This window comes from Vitis riparia, chromosome 12 (genome assembly GCF_004353265.1).
Source record: "Vitis riparia cultivar Riparia Gloire de Montpellier isolate 1030 chromosome 12, EGFV_Vit.rip_1.0, whole genome shotgun sequence".
NCBI lineage: Eukaryota > Viridiplantae > Streptophyta > Magnoliopsida > Vitales > Vitaceae > Vitis > Vitis riparia.
In genome coordinates, this window is record NC_048442.1 from 18,741,126 (window position 1) to 18,764,931 (window position 23,806).

Consider the following 23,806-nt stretch of genomic DNA (forward strand, 5'->3'; position numbering starts at 1 on the left):
AAGGATGAGTTGATGATGATAAGATAAAGCAAAACCAGAAAAGTTTGTCCAAGTTTAAAGCATAGGAAGTTGGGTGAATAAGACAATGGTTATGTCACAGCAGAAACATGATTTCCAGTGGCCACCATCAAGAAAGCAATGATATTGGAAAGCAAGGCAAGAATAAAATGATGCAAAACCATGATTAAGAATTTAATAATAATATGCATCCTTTCCAATAACCAAGTTATATTTGACTACCCAGTGACACTATTCAAAAAATCCAATCTTTGTTGCATGCTGGGGTGAGGAACACCAGCATCAATGGTTGAAATAAGGAAAAAGGGACTTGAAAAGCATCATGTCCTTTTGTTGCTCTAGTTTGGAAAGAAACTGCATCATAATATGAGTTGCCTTATTCTTCAGTGTTGATTGAACTTTCACAAGACTAACTACACTTTTCTGAAGCATAGAGTTAATAGGGGACAGTTGACATCAACCAAGCTTAAAATCAGAAAATAATGCTCAGTCAAAGACTAACCAGTCACATGGAAAACATATTAGAAAGCAAAGACCCACCAGTTTCTAACATCTCATAATTTTCATTATATTGATAATTGTCATTTTCTGGCCCATTTGCTAGTTTTGGATGTTGAAGCAGTTCCAAAACCATAAACACAAGGTTGGGAGTTTGGGTGGTTATGCCATTAACAAGCAAGCATAAATAGATAGTCCAACAATGAGAGAGCTATCCTTGGGACAGAGAAGAGTTGGCATATACTACAGGGCAAGAGTCATGTCTCCCTCACCATTCCAGAGGGGTGTAGGCAAAGATCCACCAAGAGGGGATTTGACACCTCGACAATAACTCCATCTTAACCACCCCCAAAGTCGATAGCACCAAGTCCTCACAAGGACCCACTAGCAGGAGTGGGTATCCCTTCAAAAGGGTAAACTAAGAGTGTGCTGAAACCCTAGGAACTACGTGTGCTTAATCCAAGGATCTCTATGAGCTTAGAGGGAGTATGCTAAGCATCACGACCCCCATGCAACTGGGTACACCGACACTATACTACATGAGAGGGCTGGGCAATGAGCTTAACATGTGTGGTCTACTTGTCAAACAGACGGCATCTGTCAACATCAATAAAGGCACCTCCCATATGATATAGGCATCACATTCAGGCCATAAATGTGTACTTCATTATTTCCCTACAAGAAAGCAACAAAATCCACAATTTTACAGTCCAAAGCAGCATATTCCAACTCAATACCAAAGACTAACAATCAAAATTTCATTTCTTATCCACATAGCTTTGAATATTGACCAGACAAAGCAAGAACATGACATTTATTGAACCACCACTAGCTCAAAAGCTTACTTGTCAAGGTCATGACCCAACGATGTAAATGATTAATAACCAACACCCTTGACTCATGTGCAGCCTCCCCTTGATAAATTGGGATGGAGGGATGAAAACCAAAACCTCTAAAAATCAAAACACTGATACCAAGTTAAACTATAACTTGCTCCAAAAGTCTAAGCTTGTAGTGAATGGGCCAATAATGCATACAAGTGGATTAATACTCAATAACACAACAAAGACCACAAACAAAAACTAACAGATGTTGTAACCAAACACATTGCTAGACTAAAGTGATCAAAGAGAAACTACCTAAATAGGAATTATTCTTCAAAAGGCTAATTTTGTAAGAGACTAAATTATAGAGTACACTAGCAATGAGTCAAAAGTTTCTGGCTGCGTGGAGCTTTCAATCAACACCAAATCCAGAGAATAATATGCCCCCTCTCTTGCCTTGACAAAGAGCCAACAGGTATGTCAATGGTAAAAAACAGAGCTCCCTACTCACCCACTAATAAACAATACAAAGTAAATGGATAGCCCACACCCACTTTCAGTATACAATCAGGGAATAAATTAAGAATGACAAATTTACAGCAAACAGCGCAAAGTAGATTTGGTGCACTTTGCCTATCCATCCTTCTCTCCTAAGTCCAATTCAAACAAATATCCATGAAAAACACCACCTATTCATAAGCAAATACAATGTCTCACTAAGGTAAAACGCAAGGGCCATAACCTTAATTTGAGTGCTAACCTTCTAGTCAACATGATGAAATGCTGAATATTTCAATCTCAAGTTGTCAAATATCTATTCCTTAGAGATGTCAAAAGTCAATTACAGAAAAATCAGAAAATGGCAGAAGCAATAGAAAATTACAGAACACATAGTTGAATTTATGACTGACTATTCATTAATTGCAGATTTAATCATATTTGATATTGCAAGTACCATGATCATACCATTGTCCTTTCTGCCTGCCTTTCATCTAATTCCATTAACACCTTCAAAACTTAACAAGTTGAAAGCAAAACAGTACAAAGTGTGCTTGGTAACAACCTCTTACTGGGTTTGGGGAAAAATAGGCTGTGATTCTATTTCCATGCAGTGTCAAAAACTGAGAGAATGGTGATTTCAGTAGTTGAGAACCAGATTGCTACAAATTACAAAATATATAAATCAAATAAAGCAGCAAATTGATACTTAAAAACCTAAAAAAATATTTCCAAGCTTCCAATACAGGTATGCTATGCTTATTCCTGTTGGCCCATGCCCCTCTATTGGAACATTCAAATAGTGGGACACCAGGGACATGACAAACAGATTTCTTCAAGTTCAAGCACATTCACTGCATCACTAGGGCCACTCAAATATTGGCTCCTATAATAAAAGAGACAACGATGTCACATAGATCATGAACCTTCCTAATTGGATGATAAAGATCATGAATTGATACCACTAATTTATCCAGCACCAAATCAGTGCAATGATGGCAGGGTATAAAATTTGAGAGAGCTAACTCCATTGGGTGAGAGCTAGATTGACGTAAGTTAGGAAAACAATAGTATCAAAAACAGTGCATTTAAAACTTCAAAAATTAAACAAATGTATCAAAGCTTTCAATATGATTATGTGTTTAACTCCTGTCAATCTAAGCGGTCAGCACCTATCAGACTACTTCAAGTTAGAGCACGCTGATTGCATCACAAGAACATACAAGTGTATGCTCCTATCCTGAAAGAGAACAGTTTATATTAGATCATCAACAGCATCTAGTCAATGTTGACCATTGACTCCTGATTGGATGGTGAACATCAGAAAGTTGACATCACTAATTCTATTTGTCATGGAATGGACACTGCCATAGTTCAATATGAACTACAACTATAGCCAACGAGGGAACTTTGTTGGGCAATTTTGGTGGGATTGCTTGGATCTAAACTCTAACAATATGAGTTTACCCTCCTCAAACAGGTCACTAAAGTACAAACCAAAAAGGGGAATTACGCTTAACGACATAGTTTATACATTTCCCAAAGACTGCCAATTAAACATCAGAAAATCCTCCATTTGAATTCATTTTCTCACTAGATTTCCAGATTCCCGTCCTCTCTATATATGAAATCAGGGCATAACACAAAACATAAGACTTTTGGAAGCACTGACTCAAGGTATATCCTTCAATGGAGCAGCCCAATCTACTAATTAAATCCAGAAATGATCATCTCATTCCATCACCATCAGCCCAGGACTATAAAGAGACCAGCACTTGTTCCTGAATTTTGTAGCTTGTGGGTTTCATTGGCTCAAAATTCCTCTTCCTTTCTTTTTAAATGTACCAGGCCAAATAAAGAGATATATACATATAAAGACACACACACACACCCCAACTAGTGAGCACCTATTTCCATCATCTAGGGAGAGCTTTGAAGTAATGCAAACACCATGGTCCAAATGGGCACAGAAACCAGGAAACCCTTTTTTCTTGGCGGGGGTGATTCAATGGGATGGCATTGACTGGATCTAAACTGTAAGAATGAGTTTATACCTCTGCTCTAACTTTGTGTTCTCACAACGTTCTCCAACAGCCATTAAGGATACATAAAAAGGGCCATTATTGGTAGGCTCTAAAAATCGTAATTTTATATGTTCCTCTGAAGGAACATTAGTTAAAGTCAATATCATCCACTAGAATACATCTTTTCATAAGTTTTCAACATTCTCATGCTTTGTATCCAAACCAGAGTAGTACACAAAACATATAATTTCTTAGCAGACTAATGTGAAATTATGTCTGAAAAGACAGTTCTTTCTTATTTTGGAAGAAAATAAAATGGGTACAAGAACAAGTTTATTCCAAGAACATCCCCAGTCAACTTGGCCAAACAAAAGACCCCATCTCCCCAAAGTAAAAATTGAAATAAAAGTCTTAAGAAATCACAAAAATAAGCAATACTACCTTATAACAATGATTACTTGGTAGTGTTCTGAGTGATCTGCTGGGTTAAAGTACATTTAAGATTCATGATCAAATCAATTGAGTTCTAGTTGTCTTGTTTCATAAACTAACTTACCAAGACAATGATTTGGATTAGAGAAGACAATTTGCATTTAATTATCATCTAGAAGGAGAAAGCAATCATAATCTCTCGCTTGGTATACAATCATCTGTCTTTTTTATCAGACTATGTATGAAGGTTTTTGTACTTGTAGGAAGGAATTTTCATCCTTCTGTGAACTTACTATCTCAATGCAATGAAATGATTGTTTCTAATATAAATAAATCAAAACCTTCCATTTTTAAGCATTGAATGGAACACATTTTATAAGATCTCAATGGACAAGTTTCAGTCTATAAAATCTCTAGAATAATAGTAGGTTGTTAGTGTACATACAAATTTCTCTTAAATAGAAAAATTATGAGCAAATTGAAATCTTTATTAATTTGTAAAAATGCAAGCACAATCTCTATGTTATCCTTCAGGGTTGTTGATTGAGGATTAGAAAAAGTTTGACCTAAGCCCTGGTGGGACTTGAGCCTTGACTTAAGTTGGACTTTGATTTAGGTTTGGTTTTTAACTTTACTTGAGATTGGACTTTGGCTTAGAGCCTTAGACATTAACTCAGTGTTTGACTTAATTTGAGTGTTGAATTGACTTTGATCTTAGCAGGCTTGAGCCTTGATCTAATTTGAGTTTTGACCGGTTTAAGCCATGACTTGGCTTGGGCCTTGGTGTGACTTGAGCCTGGGCCTTGGTGCAACTTGGGCTTTGGCATGCGTGTTGACCTAATTCGGCTTGCCTTGACTCATGCATTGGTGTGACTAAAGCTTTAACTTAGCTTGGCCTTAGCATGATTTAGGCTTTTGCTTGATTTAAACAACATTGACCCAGAGTGTGAACGCTTGATCCTAGATTGAAGACATTTTAGACTTGATTTTGAAGAGCCTTGAAACTCATTCTCAAAATTTTTGAATCTTCAAACTCTTTGAAATCATCAAACTTTCTTAAAGAGATTCTTAAATCTTCGAGCAAGCTCTCTCAACTCCTCTCAAGTGTGGAAACACACCGACAAAGGCCCTTATGAGAAATCCTCTCCCATATTAGCCCTTAATTTTTTAGGGATAATTATAATTACTATGACAATTATCTTTATTGTAATTAACCAAAATGAGTTAATTGATAATTATTTTTTTAATTATTAAAAAATTTATTTATTATATGATCAATAGATCAATTTTCCTTTCTATGGGCCCCATGTGATTTTATCTAAAGGTATGAATCACATGTGAAAAAATTAGTAAGCCACAAAGGTCATGTTATTGACAAATGACTATCAATTAGTAAGTAAATTTTACTCCTTTATGGTTGAAAAATGAACAAGTACGTTGTCAACACTTCTCTAACATCCTAACTCAAGCTTATATTGAGAAAGATAATATTCACTTTCATATAGATGCACTTACAGCCTCTATAGGAGTTCCAAACTTGTATAAATAATTTTCATTTTTTTTATAGGTTCCAAACTTGTATAAATAATATTGGTGGCTATCATATGAAAAAATGTTTAACCCAAATGTCAAGGTCAAGGTCCCACTCATCATCATTAAACTTAGAAAATGACAAGCTAGCTAGAAAAGGCTCTTCCAAGCTCATCATTAAATTTCATTTGAGTTTTAGTGGACTCATCTATTATCCTTTAAAGAACAACCATGATGCTAATGCAGCATGGATGATGATTGAAAACCAGACCAACCATACATAGAGACACTTTTTATGCTACCTAAGCAATGCAATCCAGAAGAAAAGAGGCTACAACTGATTTGTTGCACTCAATCAAAGTCAGCTTGTGCTGATTAAAAATGCCCTTCAACCAAAGAACATTACCAGGTCTATCCCAGAAAACTTGGAGAGAAAAAAAGAAATCAAAAAACAAAAACATGAGAAAGAAAAACAAACAAGCAACCACAATAACCAGCAACATAACAGAGAGGACAAAGACCTCCTAAGAGATGGTGAGTGATTCCATAAAGAGGCCTAACTTGCCATTCATTCAAAGAGAAATAACTATGTTCCCATCTTGCATATCACTCACAAGCTAAAACATGTATATCTAAAATAAATAAATTAATTAAAATACAACTGAATAATAAGAACAAGAGCAATAATAATGATAATAATTTGAGATAATAGATTTGAGGCCATAACGTAAACTCAAAGATTCCAAATATGCCGGCAAAAATAGCCCATATACCTCCAAATATAGTTTATACATCTACATGTCAATGCATTCTAATTAGAATATTCTAACAATCATCGTCTTATGGAATTTGAACCCAGTTAAGGTTATCTAAAAAATTCTCGCATTATTGTGACATGCATAAGCCATAACCACATGAGTATAACATTTGAAACACCATCATAGCCTACCAAACACAGAAGTCCATTTTTTTTCCCATTTTTTATTAGAAACAAACATTTCATTGTGAACAAATAATTAGGTACAAAGAAGAATAGGAAATATTTCCCCCATAACAACCTTACAACACACTGATCAAAAGCAAGAAAGAGATAAAAACTACAAAATCAATTCCTCATGGAGGTAGAAAATATCCCACAATGGAGATCAAATGTTTTGCTCCTCTCTTTGCTAATGAATCCACTACTCCATTAGCTAACCACTGGATTCTTTTTTTTATTAGAAACAAACATTTCATTGCCAACAAATAATTAGGTACAAAGAAGAATGCGAAAATTTTCCTCATGTTCTCAAAATGAAAGGGGGATTTACCATTCCTGATCCCCCCTACATTCAAAGCATTGAAACCTGTCCCCAATAAACCACTAAATTCCTCATTTACGGTTAAAAAGAAAAAACACATTCTACAATGCCAAAGTTAGAATCGTAAACAGCAGCCATTAAAGTACGAAGGCTGGACCATTTTATATGATGCTCCTACATGCATCTAACAAGTTCTCTCTCTGAAAGCAAGGTGCACAGTTCTCCTTTAGCAAGAAATTCTGTGTTAGCTAATTGTTTAAATGATGTTCACCAAGTCTTGTTCTCCACGTCCGTTTACTCGCACCATTTTATCATACTTGCACATGATAAAATAAAACCTTGGCAATGCGCCATAGTGACTTGCCTTAGGAAGGTGTCCAAAACCTTGGTAAGAAATAGTTAGCATCTCCACCACATTTCTAGTTGCAACCCATTCAATTCCTACAAGTCTAAGCGTCTTGTGCCATAATGTCAATGCCACTAAGCAATGTAGATAAGAATGATCTATTAATTCCCCACTTCTCTTACACATAACATGGTGCTCCAGATTGAGGACCTTATTAAGGTCTCCTTTTTTGCAACAAATTGTTTGTATTAACCTTTTTATTTGCTATCAACCATGCAAAGGCCTTGACTTTCAGAGGGACTTTAGATTTTCAGATGAATTTTTATGGAGGAAAGAAACAAGTCGGAGGAGTCAAGAGGGCTTAAAAAAAGAATTAATTGAAAACAAACCAGAGAATGTTAAGAATCAAATCCTCTGATGAAGAAATGGATTAAAAATGCACATTGACTAATGTTAACATGTGGCAAGCAAATTCTTCTATTTCATGGTCCAAAAGGTCGCAACATAAATTAATATTCTAGGACAAAGAGGATGATGAACTCAAAATTGAAGAAACACTAAAATCTCTTTCACTCACCACTTTATACAAATTTGGAAATTGAACATAGAAAGGTAAATCACACTGCCAATTAGCTTTCCATAATTGAATTTTTGTGCCATCACTAATTGAGTACCAAGTGAAAAGGGTGAAATCACAAAATACCTATGTAATGACCTTCCAAGGGCACCAATATGACTACCTAACAATAATATTAGCATCCCAACCATTAGAGTTTAGCCCATAAATACTCGAGATGATATTGTGCCATAAAGTATTGTTGTCCTCAAGGAACCTCCATAATCACTTTTCTAATAGGGCTCTATTCCTCAATGTCATCCTTGTTACATACGTACCCTTCCCTTTTTGGCTTACACACTTGGTCCCAATTTACAAGATGATTTATCTACCCTTCCGCACACCAGACAATAAAAAATCCCTCAATGATATCTCAATCCTATAGAGATAGGGTTTCTCAAACTGTCAAGAAACCCTATCCAAAATTAGATCACAAAAGGAAATAGCTCTAGGATTCCCCATCTCCATCCCAGCACCCAACACCCAACACCCAACACAGATTTTCATTACTTCAAATGTAGAGATTTCGCTTCATGATATATATAAACTACCATTAAATAGTGAATTAAACAGAATAAATGCACTCAACCAATTATTGAGTTATTATCTAGTCTTATAATCTTTTATCATATAATATTCATTCTTACTCCTTCCTTGCCTTCACAATCCGTAACCCTCTTCCTAAACTAACAAATGCAATCAAGACCCATGAATATATACCACCCAATGTACAACCTACGAAAATGAGATGATAGGCTTCATTAGGGAATAAACCTGTAGTGCCTACTCATTTTGTTCTCCATAAATCCTTAACCCAAAACCATATTCAATGACACCAACACAGAATACCACTTCAAAGCTTTTCATTTCAGGAACTTCAAGTTTGTGTAACCTGATCTTCAAGCACCCAAATGATATTGAACAATGAATCAAGAAGAGACTATGAATTTCTATGTTTCATATTCAACAAATCCTAATTAGAATTTCAATATCCCTTTTCACTATTCCACTCTACAGATCCAGCACTCAACTTTCTCACCCATAACTCCATTAGCAGTCCAGATTCTCAATCATCAAGTTCTATCCATGCTTCAGTTATTTAGAAGTAAGCATAACCCCCACGCTACCAAACTAACAATCTCAAGAAAAATTAACATACAAGTCATCTCAAAAAATTAATGATCGACCATGTGTCTCATGTGTTTCAATAAAATAATTTCACAGGAAAAAAAAAAAACTCCCGAGAAAATGAAAATTTTCAGGCGACAATATGTGGGAAACTAGAGGTGGAAAAAAATTGATCCTTCTACAAAAAAAGACACTGATAGATCAAAACAAATAAAATGCGTCAGAAGTGGGTCTCTGTTTGAGCACCTTTCGATCATGAAGCTTTGATAGAGTCAACGAACCCACTACTCAGAAGCCTCTCCACATACTTCCCTAGTATATCCACCTCTAAATTCACCTTCTGCCCCACTTTCTTCAAAGGAATCACGACCTTCTGCTGAGTATAAGCCACTAACATAAAATTAAAACACCCCTCGTCATCAAACACATCCACCACAGTCAAACTAGTTCCGTCCACCGCGATAAACCCTTTCGGAACGATAAATCTCAGCAACTCCGGCGTGGTCTTCACCTTCACCCACAAGGAATCACCCTCCGGCTCCGTGCTCACAATCTCTCCAGTTCCATCCACATGGCCCTGCACAAAATGCCCACCCATTCGGCTCACTGGTCGGACTGCTCTCTCCAAATTCACAAGTGACCCCGGTTCGAGCTCGCTCAACGAGGTTTTCCTAAGGGTTTCGGGGGATAATCCGACTGTGAATTCGGACAATTTAGTGTCGAATTGGGTCACGGTTAAGCATGTTCCATTAATGGAAATACTGTCGCCGAGGTTGACGTCTTCGAGAACGGTTGTCGAGTGAATTTTCAAGTCGAATCCACCGTGATCGGCGACACCCAGTTGCTTGACTTCGCCCATTTCTTCGACAATTCCGGTGAAGAGGGATCGGATTGGGTTGTTGTGGTTGGGTCTGAACAGATGTCTGGGTTTGGGCGAGTGGGTTGTGAAGAAGAGAGTGAGGGAGGAGGGTTTAAGAATGGTGTTAGATTTGAGGCTGGTTCTGCAGGGAAGTGCATGGAAATTGCATATAGGGGTTTTAGGGGGAGCGGGTTTTATGGCTCTGGAGAGTGATGTGAGATACAAAGAAACGGACATTTCTGTTTGGCGAGAGAGAAGAGTTCAGAGTCCGACAGGAAAAGCAAGGGAGATTGAGAAGAGGAGCCGAATCAACAGAGTAAACTCCCGAGTCTTTCCTTTTCTAAATGCAGGACCAATCATCTCTTTCTTCTCCCTTTTCCTATTTTTCATTTTTAAACATAGAATTTCTGAATTTGAACAAAAAGACTAAAAGAGTCTCTTCATGGTAAAATGAACCAAATGATGAATTGATTGTCATACCCAACCTACTCCTGACTCCTGACACCCACATTTGTATTAGTGTTCATTAATAGACCCAATTCAATAATCAGGTTTAATTTTAAGAATTATTTTATTAAAAGGGATAAATTAATCTTAAATTTTTAAAAATAACTTTTGTATTTAAATTTGAAAAGTAAATCATTTTTTATATATATAAATGTCCTTCAACCGGAGATGAAGCGAGTTCGGACAAGTTGCTCCTGTTGAAATCCAATTCCATTTATTCAAAATAATTCACATCTCATCCTATTAAAAAAATTAATCATAGCAAGGTAAGGTAAACGGGTATGCGAATTTCCCGTAGTCATGCACCCTATCCCATTTAACTTAAAAATAAAATAAAAAAATTATTAAAAAGTATTTTAAATTTTTTTAATTACATTGAAATAAAATATAGTTTATAAATAATTAAAATATTATAATTTTTTATAAATTATTTTATTGAAAAGTCTTTTATTATTGTTATTATTATATTAAAAATTAAAATTAAATTAATTTTTAAAATCAATTTTATATATAATAGGCGAAGTAAGATAAAGTAATATCTGAACTCTTTAAAAAAATCTGAATTTTGGTTTTGAAAAAAAATCTTAAACACTGTTTTTGCCCGTTTCTTTAAATTTCAAACATATCTCGTTAGGAACAAGATGAGATGACTACCTAAAAAAACTCACTCCATTATTAGCTCACTTGAATAATTAGATTTACAAATTTGAGATTACTTCATATCTTTTAATAAATTAACCTATTTTCAAACTCATATAAACCACTTTCGCTCTCAATGGCTAGAATTTCAAAGTTACATGGCAGATAACGAACCATCAAAAATTAAACTTCAGTGAATAAATTAATTTTAGTTATTTTATTTCAAATTCCAATAAAACAATTATTCAAAATATAATATATGATACTCTTCTTAATAAGTATTTTCTTTATATCTTTTGTATAATAATTTAATATAAATTTATAAATAAAATTATAAGCATTTTTAAAGAAAAACATTATAAACTAAATATATCGTCATTTTAATATTAAATATATTTTCAAATTATCCAAAATGATGATCATATATTATGTATTTTATATATAAAAATAAATAAATATTCACTAAAAGCATTATTACTTATTTTATCATTTTTTATATTTTTATGAGTTTGATTAATATTTTTGTAAAATCAACTATAATGTTGATGCATTTTTCATTAGTGGCATTCCTTCCATACCTACAAAAAATTGTGAAAGTTGGTCAATAAAGTATCCTTTTTTTCTGCTACATTTGAATCATCATTAATTCCAACTTCTCACTTTCCACAATCACTAGATATCAGTTACAAAATCGAACGTAAAGGTGAATTAAAATAGATGTCCTTCTTAAGGCAAAACAAAAACAACCCTTGAACGGTCGAAAATCAGAAATGTAACAGCAAGGGTTTTATGTACACATATCAAGCATGTAAAATGGTTAACACTGCCCAGTCAGTAAAATACCAATGCTTGAGAATGAGCCAACAACAAACTTATCCCCAAATTTCTCTTAATTTCTTCTTTCTTCAGGGAGCAATGGCATTTTATCTGCTCAGCAACCCTCACCTCTGAGGCCTGTTCTGCAGCTACGTGTACAGGAAACAGTCCTTTGCAGCAGCAGCAGCAATCATATAATTTTACGACATACTGAGTTGGTAACATGATAAAACTACCATTGTAATCCTCTACTTGTCAGCTCTTCCATTTTGGAAGAACTAGAAAAATATATCCTCATGATCCTCAGCCCCCGAGAAGACGCGACTCCATCAATGACCAGAAATTTTCACAAGCAAATTAGACAGACCTAGAATGTATTATTTCATGCTCCTTTTTTCTTTTGATCTTTGGGTGGCTTCACTTCCTTCGTAAGCATCCTTGGGGCAATGGCCATGGCCATGAGCTCTTGGAAGAGGAGCTTACAAGCATATGGAATGTGCACCTAAATATAAAAGCAATACAGGAATGAAGATTAAACCCTCTGTGAGCAGTGTCACCAAAAATTGTGATCTTGGCAAAAATATAGCTGTTTACCTGAACAATGTCGGTTTTATTCTTGCAACCTCTGCACTCAAAAGAGTTCTTTTTGAGATTTGCAATGGCAATCAACCCACAGCGCTCACAGACATGAACCCTATAAGCATCACTTTGGTCAAACAACCTTTCTTTGAGGAAGTGGGCTGCTCCATGAGCAATCATGCAGTCACGTTCCATTTCTCCAAAACGGAGACCACCATCACGAGATCGCCCCTCAGCAGGCTGTCTAGTAAGGATTTGTACTGGACCCCTCCCACGTGAGTGGATCTTATCATCCACCATGTGCTTAAGCCTCTGGTAGTAAGTAGGGCCCAGGAATATCATAGCAGTCAATCGTCGGCCTGTATGACCATTGTACATTGTCTCAAAACCACGCATTTGATAACCACATTTGTGGAGAGCTTTACTGATATTGTCCACCTGAAAGTATGAGGTACAAGAAGACAACATTGACCACATTGTTTTTGAGTTTAGACATTCTATAAAATGAAAATCAACATATATGGCAGATCCTCACAGTGACATCCGTGAAAGGAGTAGCATCTCCCTCCTTCCCCATATGAGCAGCAACCTTCCCCATGATGCACTCAATAAGCTGGCCAATTGTCATTCGAGAAGGAATAGCATGTGGGTTGACAATGATGTCAGGGGTGATGCCTTCCACAGTCCATGGCATATCTTCTTGAGTATAAGTCATGCCAACAGTTCCTTTCTGACCATGTCTACTACTGAATTTGTCACCAATCTGTGGTATTCTAACTGATCTCATCCGTACTTTCACAAACCTTAACCCATCTGCATTTGTTGTCAACAGAACCTACCAAAAAGAGGGGAAATTAATGAACTAACAAAATAACTAAATTCAAAACATAAAAAATTAAAAATAAAAATGAAAATCTAGAAGCAGATTCTAGATATAGGACAGGTTCTTCACAACATGGCAAAATAAAATACACATGTACTACAAATCCAGTTCGTTTCAGGGATTGCAAACTATAATGAGAAACTATAGTCTAAAACTTGAATCTACCTGATCTACCATGCCACTTTCACTGTGACGTAAGCTTGTGCTATGATCACGCCGTGTATAACGTGAAGCTTGTCCCTGAGAATCATCTTGAGAAATAGGTGTGGTCTTGCCAATAATGACATCCTCACCTGAGACTCTTGTGCCCTAAAATGAGTACAAATTAAATGAGATGGACTATTTAGTGGCCTTGAAGGGTTGAGCACATGGTAAAATATTTGCTCATTACTTACAGGAGGTGCAAGACCATCATCGTCCAATTTATCATAAGACCCATGTCGCATTCCCTGCAAGACAGCGGTAGAGTTTGACCAACTCCTTTGAAAGGGAAAAAAAAAAAAAAAGGTGGAAGGGGGAAATGGGAGTGATGGTGTGTTAAAATATTTACCATGGTGTTTTCCCGATTTGGACGCCCAAAATCCTCCTTCACCAGTGTCCCCATCTTCTTCTCCTCATCCCTGTCAAATAAAAATTGAGAAGTATGCTACAGTGAGGGGGAGAAAAAAATAACAGAATTCAGCAAATAATGGAACAGAGTTGCTTCCTGAGCATTTGGCATACCTATATGACCGGAAGAATAGTGACCGGAAGAATCCACGATCAATTGATGATTGGTTCATAATAACAGAATCTTCTTGGTTATACCCAGAGTAGCAGGCAATGGCAACGATGGCATTCTTTAGGGAGGAAAAATGAAAAAATAAAAACGATTATAACCAATTCCAAGATCACAGTAGAAACAAGCAATTAGAAAAAAGGCCAGCTGCTTACTATGCCAGCTGGCAGCTGCCTAAAATGCAAATGCTCCATGGCACGGGTAGTAACAAGGGGCTTCTGAGGATAGTACAGAACATAGGCTAACGTATCCTGAGAAAAGAAAAGAAAGGAATGGAGCCTCAATTGTAGAGAAAAAATGACAAATTGCAGAAAGAATAGCAGGTGCACATAAGACAGAAAATATGAACATGTCCGCACCATTCGTAACTGGTAATTGGTGACATAAATTCCCATGGCTTGCTTTCCCATAGCTGATTGGTAGGTATTACGAGGAGACTGCATCATCCACCAAATTATAAATGAGATCAGTAGAGAATACACATGCACACACATTGCTCCCCCAAATTATAAATCAGATGAGAAAAAACAGTAACAAAAATACACATGCATGTACATTCATGTTGATCAACCAAGAACCATGGAATACAACAGACTAACCTGGTTATGGTCAGGGAATGGGATAATAGATGCACAAACACCTAATATTAATGAGGGATGAATTTCACAGTGAGTGTAAGTTTCAGAATAAGCCTCCTCCGGGTTGAGCCTTGCAGAAATAAGATCCTGCAAAATATCATAAGCAATCGATCAACTAAAGCAGGAAAAAAAACCATCAAATACAAGAATAATAAGATAAATTCAGCATAACCATATGCACATGTGGTATGTTGTGAGAGACATTTCTTAACTCAAAAAAGCATGAATCCAAACATCTTGGCATACATAAACCGAGAATTAATTTCTAAAGAAAAAACAAGTTAGTGGAATACACACATTGATTGTCATGGAAATCATTGTAGTCTCCTCTTCCTCAGTATCAACATACTCTATGAATCCTTTTGACACAAGATCATGCCATCCACCATCCTCAGGGGATTCCTGAGAAAAGAAGAACAGGATGAGTGGTAAAAGAGACAATAATATTGTTTTATGGACTAATAGCTTCAACTTTACATACTCTAAGCTGTAAGGCTCGGATATCTCTCTTCTTTATTAGCAGTCTTTGTTTCTCCACAATAAACAATGGCCTACTGCAGCGTCCATAGTCTGTGTAAAGACGGAGTTCCTTCAAACGGATATCACGAATAACTCCAACTTCAGTGTTCACATCAACCTGTAGATCATACAGACAAACATATAACAAAGAAGGTGAAAAAACTAAATAACAAAAAATGAACTGTAAGAATAAATATCAAAGAACTAGTATACAGATCTGCAGACAGCTATCTAAAAACCACATGAAAAACAGGTGGAACAGAATAACATGTGTTCCAAAGAATCCAAACAGATTTGAGGAGGTGAAATAATATAATTCCACAAGGGCAAGGGCAAAGACATCAATAAGTTTTAACTTTTCAGTACTGACTAGTGATGTATACCAACCTGCCTCCTCAACTGTCTCAAAGTCTTCACCAACAGATCAGGGTTACGATGAATGCCAACCCAGCAACCGTTCACAAAAATTTTGGTTGACTGAGGAATAACCGCAGGAGATATTTCCTATAAAAAGATAGGCCATGTTAATTTAGGAGATTCAAGTAAAGAAGTAAAATTAATCTGAACAACTTTACATGAATAAGGTACCTCAAAATTTTCAGTACTCCACTCCTCCAAAAACTCCAAAATAGGATTTGCTGCAGATCCTACTGTTATGTACACCATTAATGCAAGATTCTTCACTAGTCCACATGCCTAAGATAATATCAATCAAGTAATCAAAGTGTAAGAAGTTGAAAAATAAACTGATCAATATTCCAACAGAAAATAAAAATATTTTCTGAGATTATTACTTGTCCTTCAGGTGTTTCTGCAGGACACATCATTCCCCAGTGCGAATTGTGCAACTGTCGTGGTTTTGCCAATTTTCCTGGTTACCATGAGAATGGAAACTTAATTGAAGAAGAGGGAGGATCAACCAGCAAGAAAGTTGCAACAGAGTAGCAATCAATTTTACCTTCACGACCAATGGGTGAGTTTAACCTTCGTAAGTGCGACAGAGTGGAAGCATATGTTAAACGATTCAAAACCTATTTGCAAGTGAATGATATTTCAACTAATTTAGGTTATGAATTTGTTATTAACTACAAAAGAATGACATAAACAGAAAAAAAAAACTCCCATTCTAATACCATAAATGGAGACACGAGAAACATAACAAAATGACGGAAGAAAATTACAAGAAAAATTAGGGCTCAACCTGTGATACTCCTGCTCTAGTACCAGCTGCATTTGCTTGCCCCCAGTTCCCAGTAGCAAGAGAGTACTTGAGACCACTAGTAATTGTTTTTGCTTTAATTGCAAATTGTAAGTTAACATCTTTTCCATTATCCACACACTGTTCATGCACAGAAACAGCTTAGTAATAGAAGCCTGATTTAATAACAGAAATAAAATACTCAAGACTAATAAAAAAGGAATTAGAAGAGGAAACCTTCTGAACATAAGCTCTCACATCCCTGGTTAACTTTCTGAATAACTGCATCCAAGCAAACAAAAATCACTTAAGAATGAACACTAATTCAACAAAGTTTCCAAGCAACATCCAAAGCTCACATATAACAAACCATTCGGAAAAGGCCTCCAAGTAAAGGACCAGCAAGGTCCAGCCTCTTGTTCCCATAGTGATCCCTATCATCTTCCGGCCTTCGGCCAAGCGCACAAAGTAAAAGCCGATGAATGATGTATCTGGTAATGGAACAAGAATGAAATTTATAAGAACATTATTCTGCATGTATAACAAATCAAAAATTATATGAGTCAAATCCTACCCAAAATAGTAAGCTTTCTTAGTCTCACAGTATTCCCCCACACCGACATGCGGAAGCATTTCCTTTTGAAGGATCTCCTTGGCATACCTGCAAAAATAGGCAAATGGTTTTTTATAAGCAATTCAAAACCAAATAAGACTTTTAACCACCACTTGAAGCATACTTGATCCTCTTTTCCCTCGTGACACCCACAGTGGATCCTCTTTTACCAATGTAGTCCAATGCAACCTACATTAATTGGAAACAAGATGATCACATTGATATCTTCTCCTCACATCACAAAAGGGGAAACAAGTAGATTGGAAGCAGAGGATGATATGAGAGCCATAGAAACATCGCCGCCACTGCATATCTAATCCATATATGTCAGAGCAGTCTAAGTTACAAATTAACAACAAAAAATTCAAAAAAGAAGGAAGTACCTGTTGATTTTGAATAACAAATGCCTCTTCTAAGGACGGGCGAAGTAACTCCATCATTTGAGTATCAGAAAAATCATAGCATATGTGCTCTAATATATCTTTGTCGGCCACAAATCCTAATGCCCGAAACACAATGATTATTGGGATTTCTGTCCGTATATATGGAAGGGTAGCACGGATATATTGCCCCGAAGATCCCTGCAGTTATATATATGCTATCATTAATGTGAACAGGGATCAAGAATTAAAGAAACTTAAGTAAATAATTTCCACTTACCCCTTTGGCACTAGTCCTTGAAAGCATCCGGACAAACATGCTACTCGGTGGCCTGTTTTGGGATTCCGCCATAGACCGAACCTCAGCCACATAAGCATATTTGTTAGGCTGCCTCTTCTTAAACACGTACACATGATTGGTGCTCATCTTCTCTTGAGCAATCAGAACCTTTTCACTCCCATTAATAATGAAGTACCCACCTTGATCATAAGGACACTCTCCAAGTTCAGTTAAATCTTTCTCTGAGTTCTGGTACACCGTGCAATAACTAGATCGAAGCATAATTGGAACCTGAAATGTAACAAGAAATAAGCCAAAAACCAAATACATATAATTGTTTCCATCATTTAAAACCCAAATTTCAGTACCTTCCCAATGAAAACTTTGGTGAACTCCTGAGTTTCAGTGACCTCTTCAAGGTCATGCCCTTTCTTTATAATCCTCTTTGTAACATCGACATACAATGGAGCTGAGTAGGTCAAGTTCCTTAACCTGGCAGCTTTCGGAAATAAAGTAGCAGTTTCTCCATCAGATTCTGTCATCATTGGCTTACTCAGGTATATCTGACCAAAACTTATCTTATAGATAGTCTGCATCAAAAGAATCCACAACAAATTTGACCAAATTAGCAAGGGAGTGCAGACACAAAATCAACATGGAAGAAAGAGTGAGAAATTTTGTTTTCCTCCATAATCAAAATTTATTGCACTTTTGGGCATGTTTTCAGATCATATATGATAAAACCAAAGACACATTTACTCTTTCTTGACCATTCTTCGGGTTTCATCCGTTAACCCAAGGTTCACTTTTCATTATTCTAAAATAAAATAAACAGATAATAAATTAGGCTTCATACTTAGGAATAAAAAACCTACATCACTACAATAAGCCACCTAATATGGGGTTCCAAATTTATTTACTTTCCTCAGGTTCAAATTTCTCAGAAAGCAAAACAACTAACAAACAAATGCTCATCTTATATTAGGGTAGCCACTCATTTTCTGCATACCCAAACAACAAGTGCACAAGAAGGAACTAAACTTGATGGGAAGTTAAAACCTAAAATTTTCCCGTCGTGTTATGTAGGCTACGTAGGTTGAGATATCCACTTTACAGGGAAGTAAACAGCTAAGCACCTGACACTTCAAATTCCTTGTTCTCTTCTCAATTCTTTCTTCGACCAAACATAACCCCTTCTTTCATACTAAATTCATAATTCCATTTTATCTAGGTTTCCAGCATTTCCCCACCAACTAAACAGAAAACAAACCTATAAAACCAAACTTTCTCAGCAACCAAGCAGGATACAACGAAAATAAATCACACCACACCTCAAGGAAATCGGACTGCCGACCGGGATTGTGCTGCGATTCAGGGCGAATCTCGATATCGGCTGACTCGTCCACGATTTCTTGCATCGTATTCTGAATGAACTCGTCAAACGAATCAAGCTGTTGCCTCACCAGACCCTTCTCTTCAAAGTAGGCACTGATCACCGCCCAGGCATCTTCCTGAGTGATCTCCTCATCATCATCCTCCTCCTCCTCAACCACCGTTGGATCGTACTCGTCTTCACCGTACATCTTCACTGCAAAACCCTAATTCCACACACCTCACAAAATCCTAACAGTTGGATCCTCTAGTAACTTGGAATCCGTATATATTACTTTTCCAAAGAGCTACCACTTTTCCTGTGCTTAATTTTTATAATTTTTCAAATTGAAATTGATCCTTCTGTTTCTAGACGTTAATTTTCTAGTTTTGTAGGCAGCTTTCTAGAGAAGATTTAGCGGAGACCGAAAACCCTAGAAGAGAGGCAGGCTCAAAGAACCTGGTAACAAACGGGGTATGGGTATATATAGGCAGATGAGGGAGGTGAGGGGTGCTTAGGATAAGGACTGACCGTGGAGTTGTGTGAGCATATGGCGCAATTTAGTGGGCATCATCTTTTTGGATATGGGCCTTGAATTGGCCCATAATAGGATTGGAATTAAGAAAAAGGGAAAATTTTTGAAAAATTAAAGTATATCTTTGGTTATTTTTTATTCAAAAAAAAAAAGAAAGAAATTCAATATCTTTAAACATAAGTTTGCTAGTCTTTTTAGTTAAAGTATTTTTAATATAATTATTTTCTTGAAAAGTATTACGATTTGTTTGATAGTGATTTTATGAAATATTTTTAATATTTTTAACACTATAAATTTTTTTATTTTTTAAATATTATAAATACCTTTTTAAATTATTGTAAAATGTACTCTTAAAATATTTAAAACGTTTCATATAATTACTATCAAATAGAGTCTTTTAAAAACATTTTTTAGATTAAAACTTTTTCTTAAAATCACTAATAAACGGACTCCTAGAATGCACCTATTACATGTTTCTTTATAAAATATTATAAATATTTTTTTAGAATTTTAAAATGTTTTTTGACAACATTTTTTTTTTCAAAAACACTTTTTACACTAAAAGTTTGTTTGATAGTAATTTTATGAAATATTTTTAATATTTATAACACTTTAATTTTTTATCGTTTAAATATTAAAAATGTTAGAAATGTTTTCGAAAATCACTCTCAAATACACTTTAAAAACACTTTTTAAAATCATTGTCAAACAAACTTTAAACATTATATAACATTTATAATTATTAGTCAAATAATAATAAAAAAATACCAAGCATTACATTACCATGAAATTTTGTCCCCTTGTCTTATATATATATAGGAAAATTAAAATTTATCGAATTATGTACACACAAACATAATAATTTTATATTTAAATATAAAATATTCTTTTCATTATTAAAATATTAATAAATTGAATGTTAATTAAGTTAAATAAAATATTTTAGAAAAAAATTAATTAAAATGGTTTTCTCATATTTAATTTTATTATAAAAACATGAGAAAAAAAGTATAATTATATATATATATATATAAGGTAAAATATAATAAATAAATTTAAAGTAATATATAAAAATAATTTATTTGCCTTTGAGTCTTTTTGAATCTATTATAAATTTCATCTATTGAATATTGTGTAGGTTTAATTTGAATTTTATTTGAATCTGGATTAAATTTTTTAAATTTTTAAAATTTTTTAAATAGTTTCTTTGTGTTTCTTCATCTTGAATTTTATCTACAACATCAAAAAATATTTGCTTATCTACTTTTGAAAATATTACATTTATTGTTTTTGTTTTTTCTTTATTTTCTATTTTTTGTATTTCATTAATTTTTTTTTTTTCTTCTATCTTTGATTCCTCCACCTCTCCGGGCAGAAGAAAACAAAATTTGATTAAATTTTGTTTTTTGATTAAATTTTGTTTTACTTGACTCTTCTTTTGATTCTTTACTTGACTCTTCTGGATTTGAGTTTTGTTGCTCTAATTTTTTATTATGTGGAGAATTTTCTATTGCTTTTCTTGAAGTTAATATTGCAATTCTTTTAAGGGGTTTCCTATATTTGAAAAACCAAAGGAAAAAAGGAATAATTATCCTAACTTGTTGCATATATTTTTCATATTGTTTTCTTAAAGCATTTATAACTTGAGGAGGAAGTTGTTGAAAATTGTAACGCCCAAGCATTTTCTTTTAAGGGTAATTTAAGAAATTACTAATAATAATTAAATTAGTTAATTAATTAATTTAATAAAAAGGAAGAGGGGTAAAAGTGTAATTTTATGAATAAATACCCTAGGTATAAATTAGAAATTTTATTCTTTCCGTTATTTTCTGAATAGAGTTCCTGTTCGCAGAATTCCAGAGAACGTAAGGTTGGAGTCAGATTTCAAGGTTGAAGAACAGATCTCTATAGGTAAGATTCTAATCCCTAATTTAATATTTTAGATTCATTGGTTAATTTCAAATACATTAGATATCTTTTGGAAAACCCAAATCTAGATTAGGGTTAGTTTATTTTATTTTTTTAATTCGTTTTAATATCAAAATAATAAAAATTTAAGATTTTGATTTTATTGTTGGAATTTGGGAGATCTTAAATTTTATTAGATGAAAAAAAAAATTCCTTGGAAAGTTTCGATTTTAGGTTAGGGTTAATTTTATTAAAAAAAAAAAAAAACGCGTGTGCACAGCACTGGAAGGAAAGAAGGAAGGAAAAAAAAAAAGGGTGTACGCGTGCTGTGCTACTGGAAGCAAGAAAGAAAAAAAAAAAAAAAAAGGCGTGTGCCGGAAGGAAGCCTTTTATATATATATATATATATATATATATAAATCATGATGATGGCAATGGAAAAAAAAAACTTGCTTTTATTTTGTTTGGTGTACCCGAGACATGAGTGGCTTTTGAATTGGTTAATTAAAACAATAATAATAATAATAATATTTAGTTTTAGATTAATAAATAAGATAATAGTAATAATGGTTTTTTTTTTTGTAATAAATAGAATAAGAGATTTAGCAAAATATATATATTATATATATAGAATTTTATAATGAAATAAAATTGTAATTTAATTAAATTAGTAATGTGTTATTAGAAACAAATTGAGAATTTATTAATTTTAATTAAATAAGGAATAGAGTAATTAAATTATTACTTTGTTAATCAGAAATATTAATCTTAATATTTAGAAATTTTAGGATTATCAGATTTATATTTTGAGGTAAATAGTAATAGTTGTCTTTTTATTGTGTTAGGTGAGGAGTAGACTTTTCAGGGTTATTTTTCCTTCAAGGTCTTTGCATATTTTGAGGTAAGGGAAGTTAATGCAAATATTTATAAAATTAAATCATCTTATATGTTATTTTGAATTGTGGAAAAGAAAATGATATTTTGTTACCATGCATGGATCAACCTGTTTTGCACTAAATATTATGTTGGAATATTTTGTTTTATTTATGACACAAAATATGGAGATATTATGTTGTATAAATTTGAATACTTGAACAAAAACATCACTCTGGTTTATTTGGCCCTTGTCAACGGGATATAATAGTTGACTATTCGGCCCTGTCAACGGGATATAATAGTTGACTATTCGGCCCTGTCAATGGGATATAATAGTTGACCTTTACATTTCATGGTGGGAATGTAATTGATTTGGACCCCAACCTCTAGGGGTTTGGTTAGAGGTTACTAGTACTAGTAGTGTTTGGTTCCTTCCACCATGAACAATTTGAGGCTAGCCACCCATTTGAAAAGTCCCACCTAATTGGGCATTTGATATTTGATAACCAGAGTAATGAAAATTGAATGGATTTGATTGAATCTTATGTGAAAGTATTTGAATTTGATATGAAAATGGTTGGTTGAATTTTGAATATATTAATATTTTTGAAACTCTGATATTTGATGAGAAAAAAAAATGATATCTCCTATTTGAAATGAAAATATTTGATCCATGAATTGCATTAATATTCCTTATTGGGCTGTGAGCTCATTCCCAATTGTTGAAAATTTTTCAGGTACTCTTAGTTCGGGTGAGAAGTGATGGCTAGGTTGAGGAATGGTCATCATTAGGATTTGACTTAGGATTTTATGTTGGATTTTGTTTAACTATTAGTTATGTTCATTTGGATCATTTGGTATTTGGAAGTTATTTGGATATTGACCCTTCAAATTTTATGTTAGATCAAAGTTGAGTTTTGGAGATTTTAAAATTTATTCTAGTACTTGAATTGTTTAAGTTTGCAAATATTTGGACAATGGATTTTGGATAGTGGATGTTTTAGTTTTGAAATTGAATTTTGAGGATTTTAGATTTTGTTCCGCTACTCTGAACAGGTATTTGGTAGTTGGTAACTTCCAATTACAAGATAATTGTTTGGGTCAGGTTACACTGTAAGCCTTCGGGTTTAAAGTGTGAAATGACCGTCACGCCCTTGGGGTGGGTCTTGGGGCGTGACAAAAATAATTTCTTTTTGCAGTATTTTCAGGAG

The 23,806-nt window shown here is 34.4% G+C and overlaps 2 protein-coding genes across 2 annotated transcripts; both read right to left on the reverse strand.

Annotated features, from left to right (window-relative positions):
* Window positions 1-9,211: 9,211 nt before the first annotated feature.
* Window positions 9,212-10,443, reverse strand: LOC117926189 (riboflavin synthase). The gene has a single exon (XM_034845266.1). It carries the CDS (start codon window positions 10,309-10,311, stop codon window positions 9,469-9,471), a length of 843 nt encoding a protein of 280 aa, XP_034701157.1. The 5' UTR covers window positions 10,312-10,443; the 3' UTR covers window positions 9,212-9,468.
* Window positions 10,444-11,821: 1,378 nt separating this feature from the next.
* LOC117926557 (DNA-directed RNA polymerase II subunit RPB2) lies at window positions 11,822-19,729 on the reverse strand. The gene is made up of 25 exons (XM_034845686.1): window positions 19,236-19,729; window positions 18,273-18,494; window positions 17,905-18,195; window positions 17,628-17,825; window positions 17,369-17,433; window positions 17,206-17,292; window positions 17,002-17,122; window positions 16,869-16,913; window positions 16,635-16,772; window positions 16,392-16,464; window positions 16,228-16,304; window positions 16,022-16,129; window positions 15,821-15,937; window positions 15,396-15,551; window positions 15,212-15,316; window positions 14,876-15,001; window positions 14,636-14,713; window positions 14,432-14,527; window positions 14,222-14,337; window positions 14,049-14,118; window positions 13,894-13,947; window positions 13,664-13,807; window positions 13,151-13,450; window positions 12,631-13,053; window positions 11,822-12,538 (listed from the first exon to the last, which is right to left on the reverse strand). The coding sequence occupies exons 1-25, from the start codon at window positions 19,485-19,487 to the stop codon at window positions 12,419-12,421; spliced, it is 3,582 nt and encodes a 1,193-aa protein (XP_034701577.1). The 5' UTR covers window positions 19,488-19,729; the 3' UTR covers window positions 11,822-12,418.
* Between the last annotated feature and the right edge of the window lie 4,077 nt (window positions 19,730-23,806).

Excerpts from the sequence above, each read along its gene's own strand:
- LOC117926189 (XM_034845266.1), bottom strand. The coding sequence starts at position 10,311 with ATGTCCGTTTCTTTGTATCTCACATCACTCTCCAGAGCCATAAAACCC.
- LOC117926557 (XM_034845686.1), bottom strand. The coding sequence starts at position 19,487 with ATGTACGGTGAAGACGAGTACGATCCAACGGTGGTTGAGGAGGAGGAG. Across the intron at positions 16,914-17,001 it reads TTGGAGGCCTTTTCCGAATG|TTATTCAGAAAGTTAACCAG; the intron begins GTTTGTTATATG and ends GCTTGGATGCAG. Across the intron at positions 13,948-14,048 it reads CAAATCGGGAAAACACCATG|GGAATGCGACATGGGTCTTA; the intron begins GTAAATATTTTA and ends GCTGTCTTGCAG.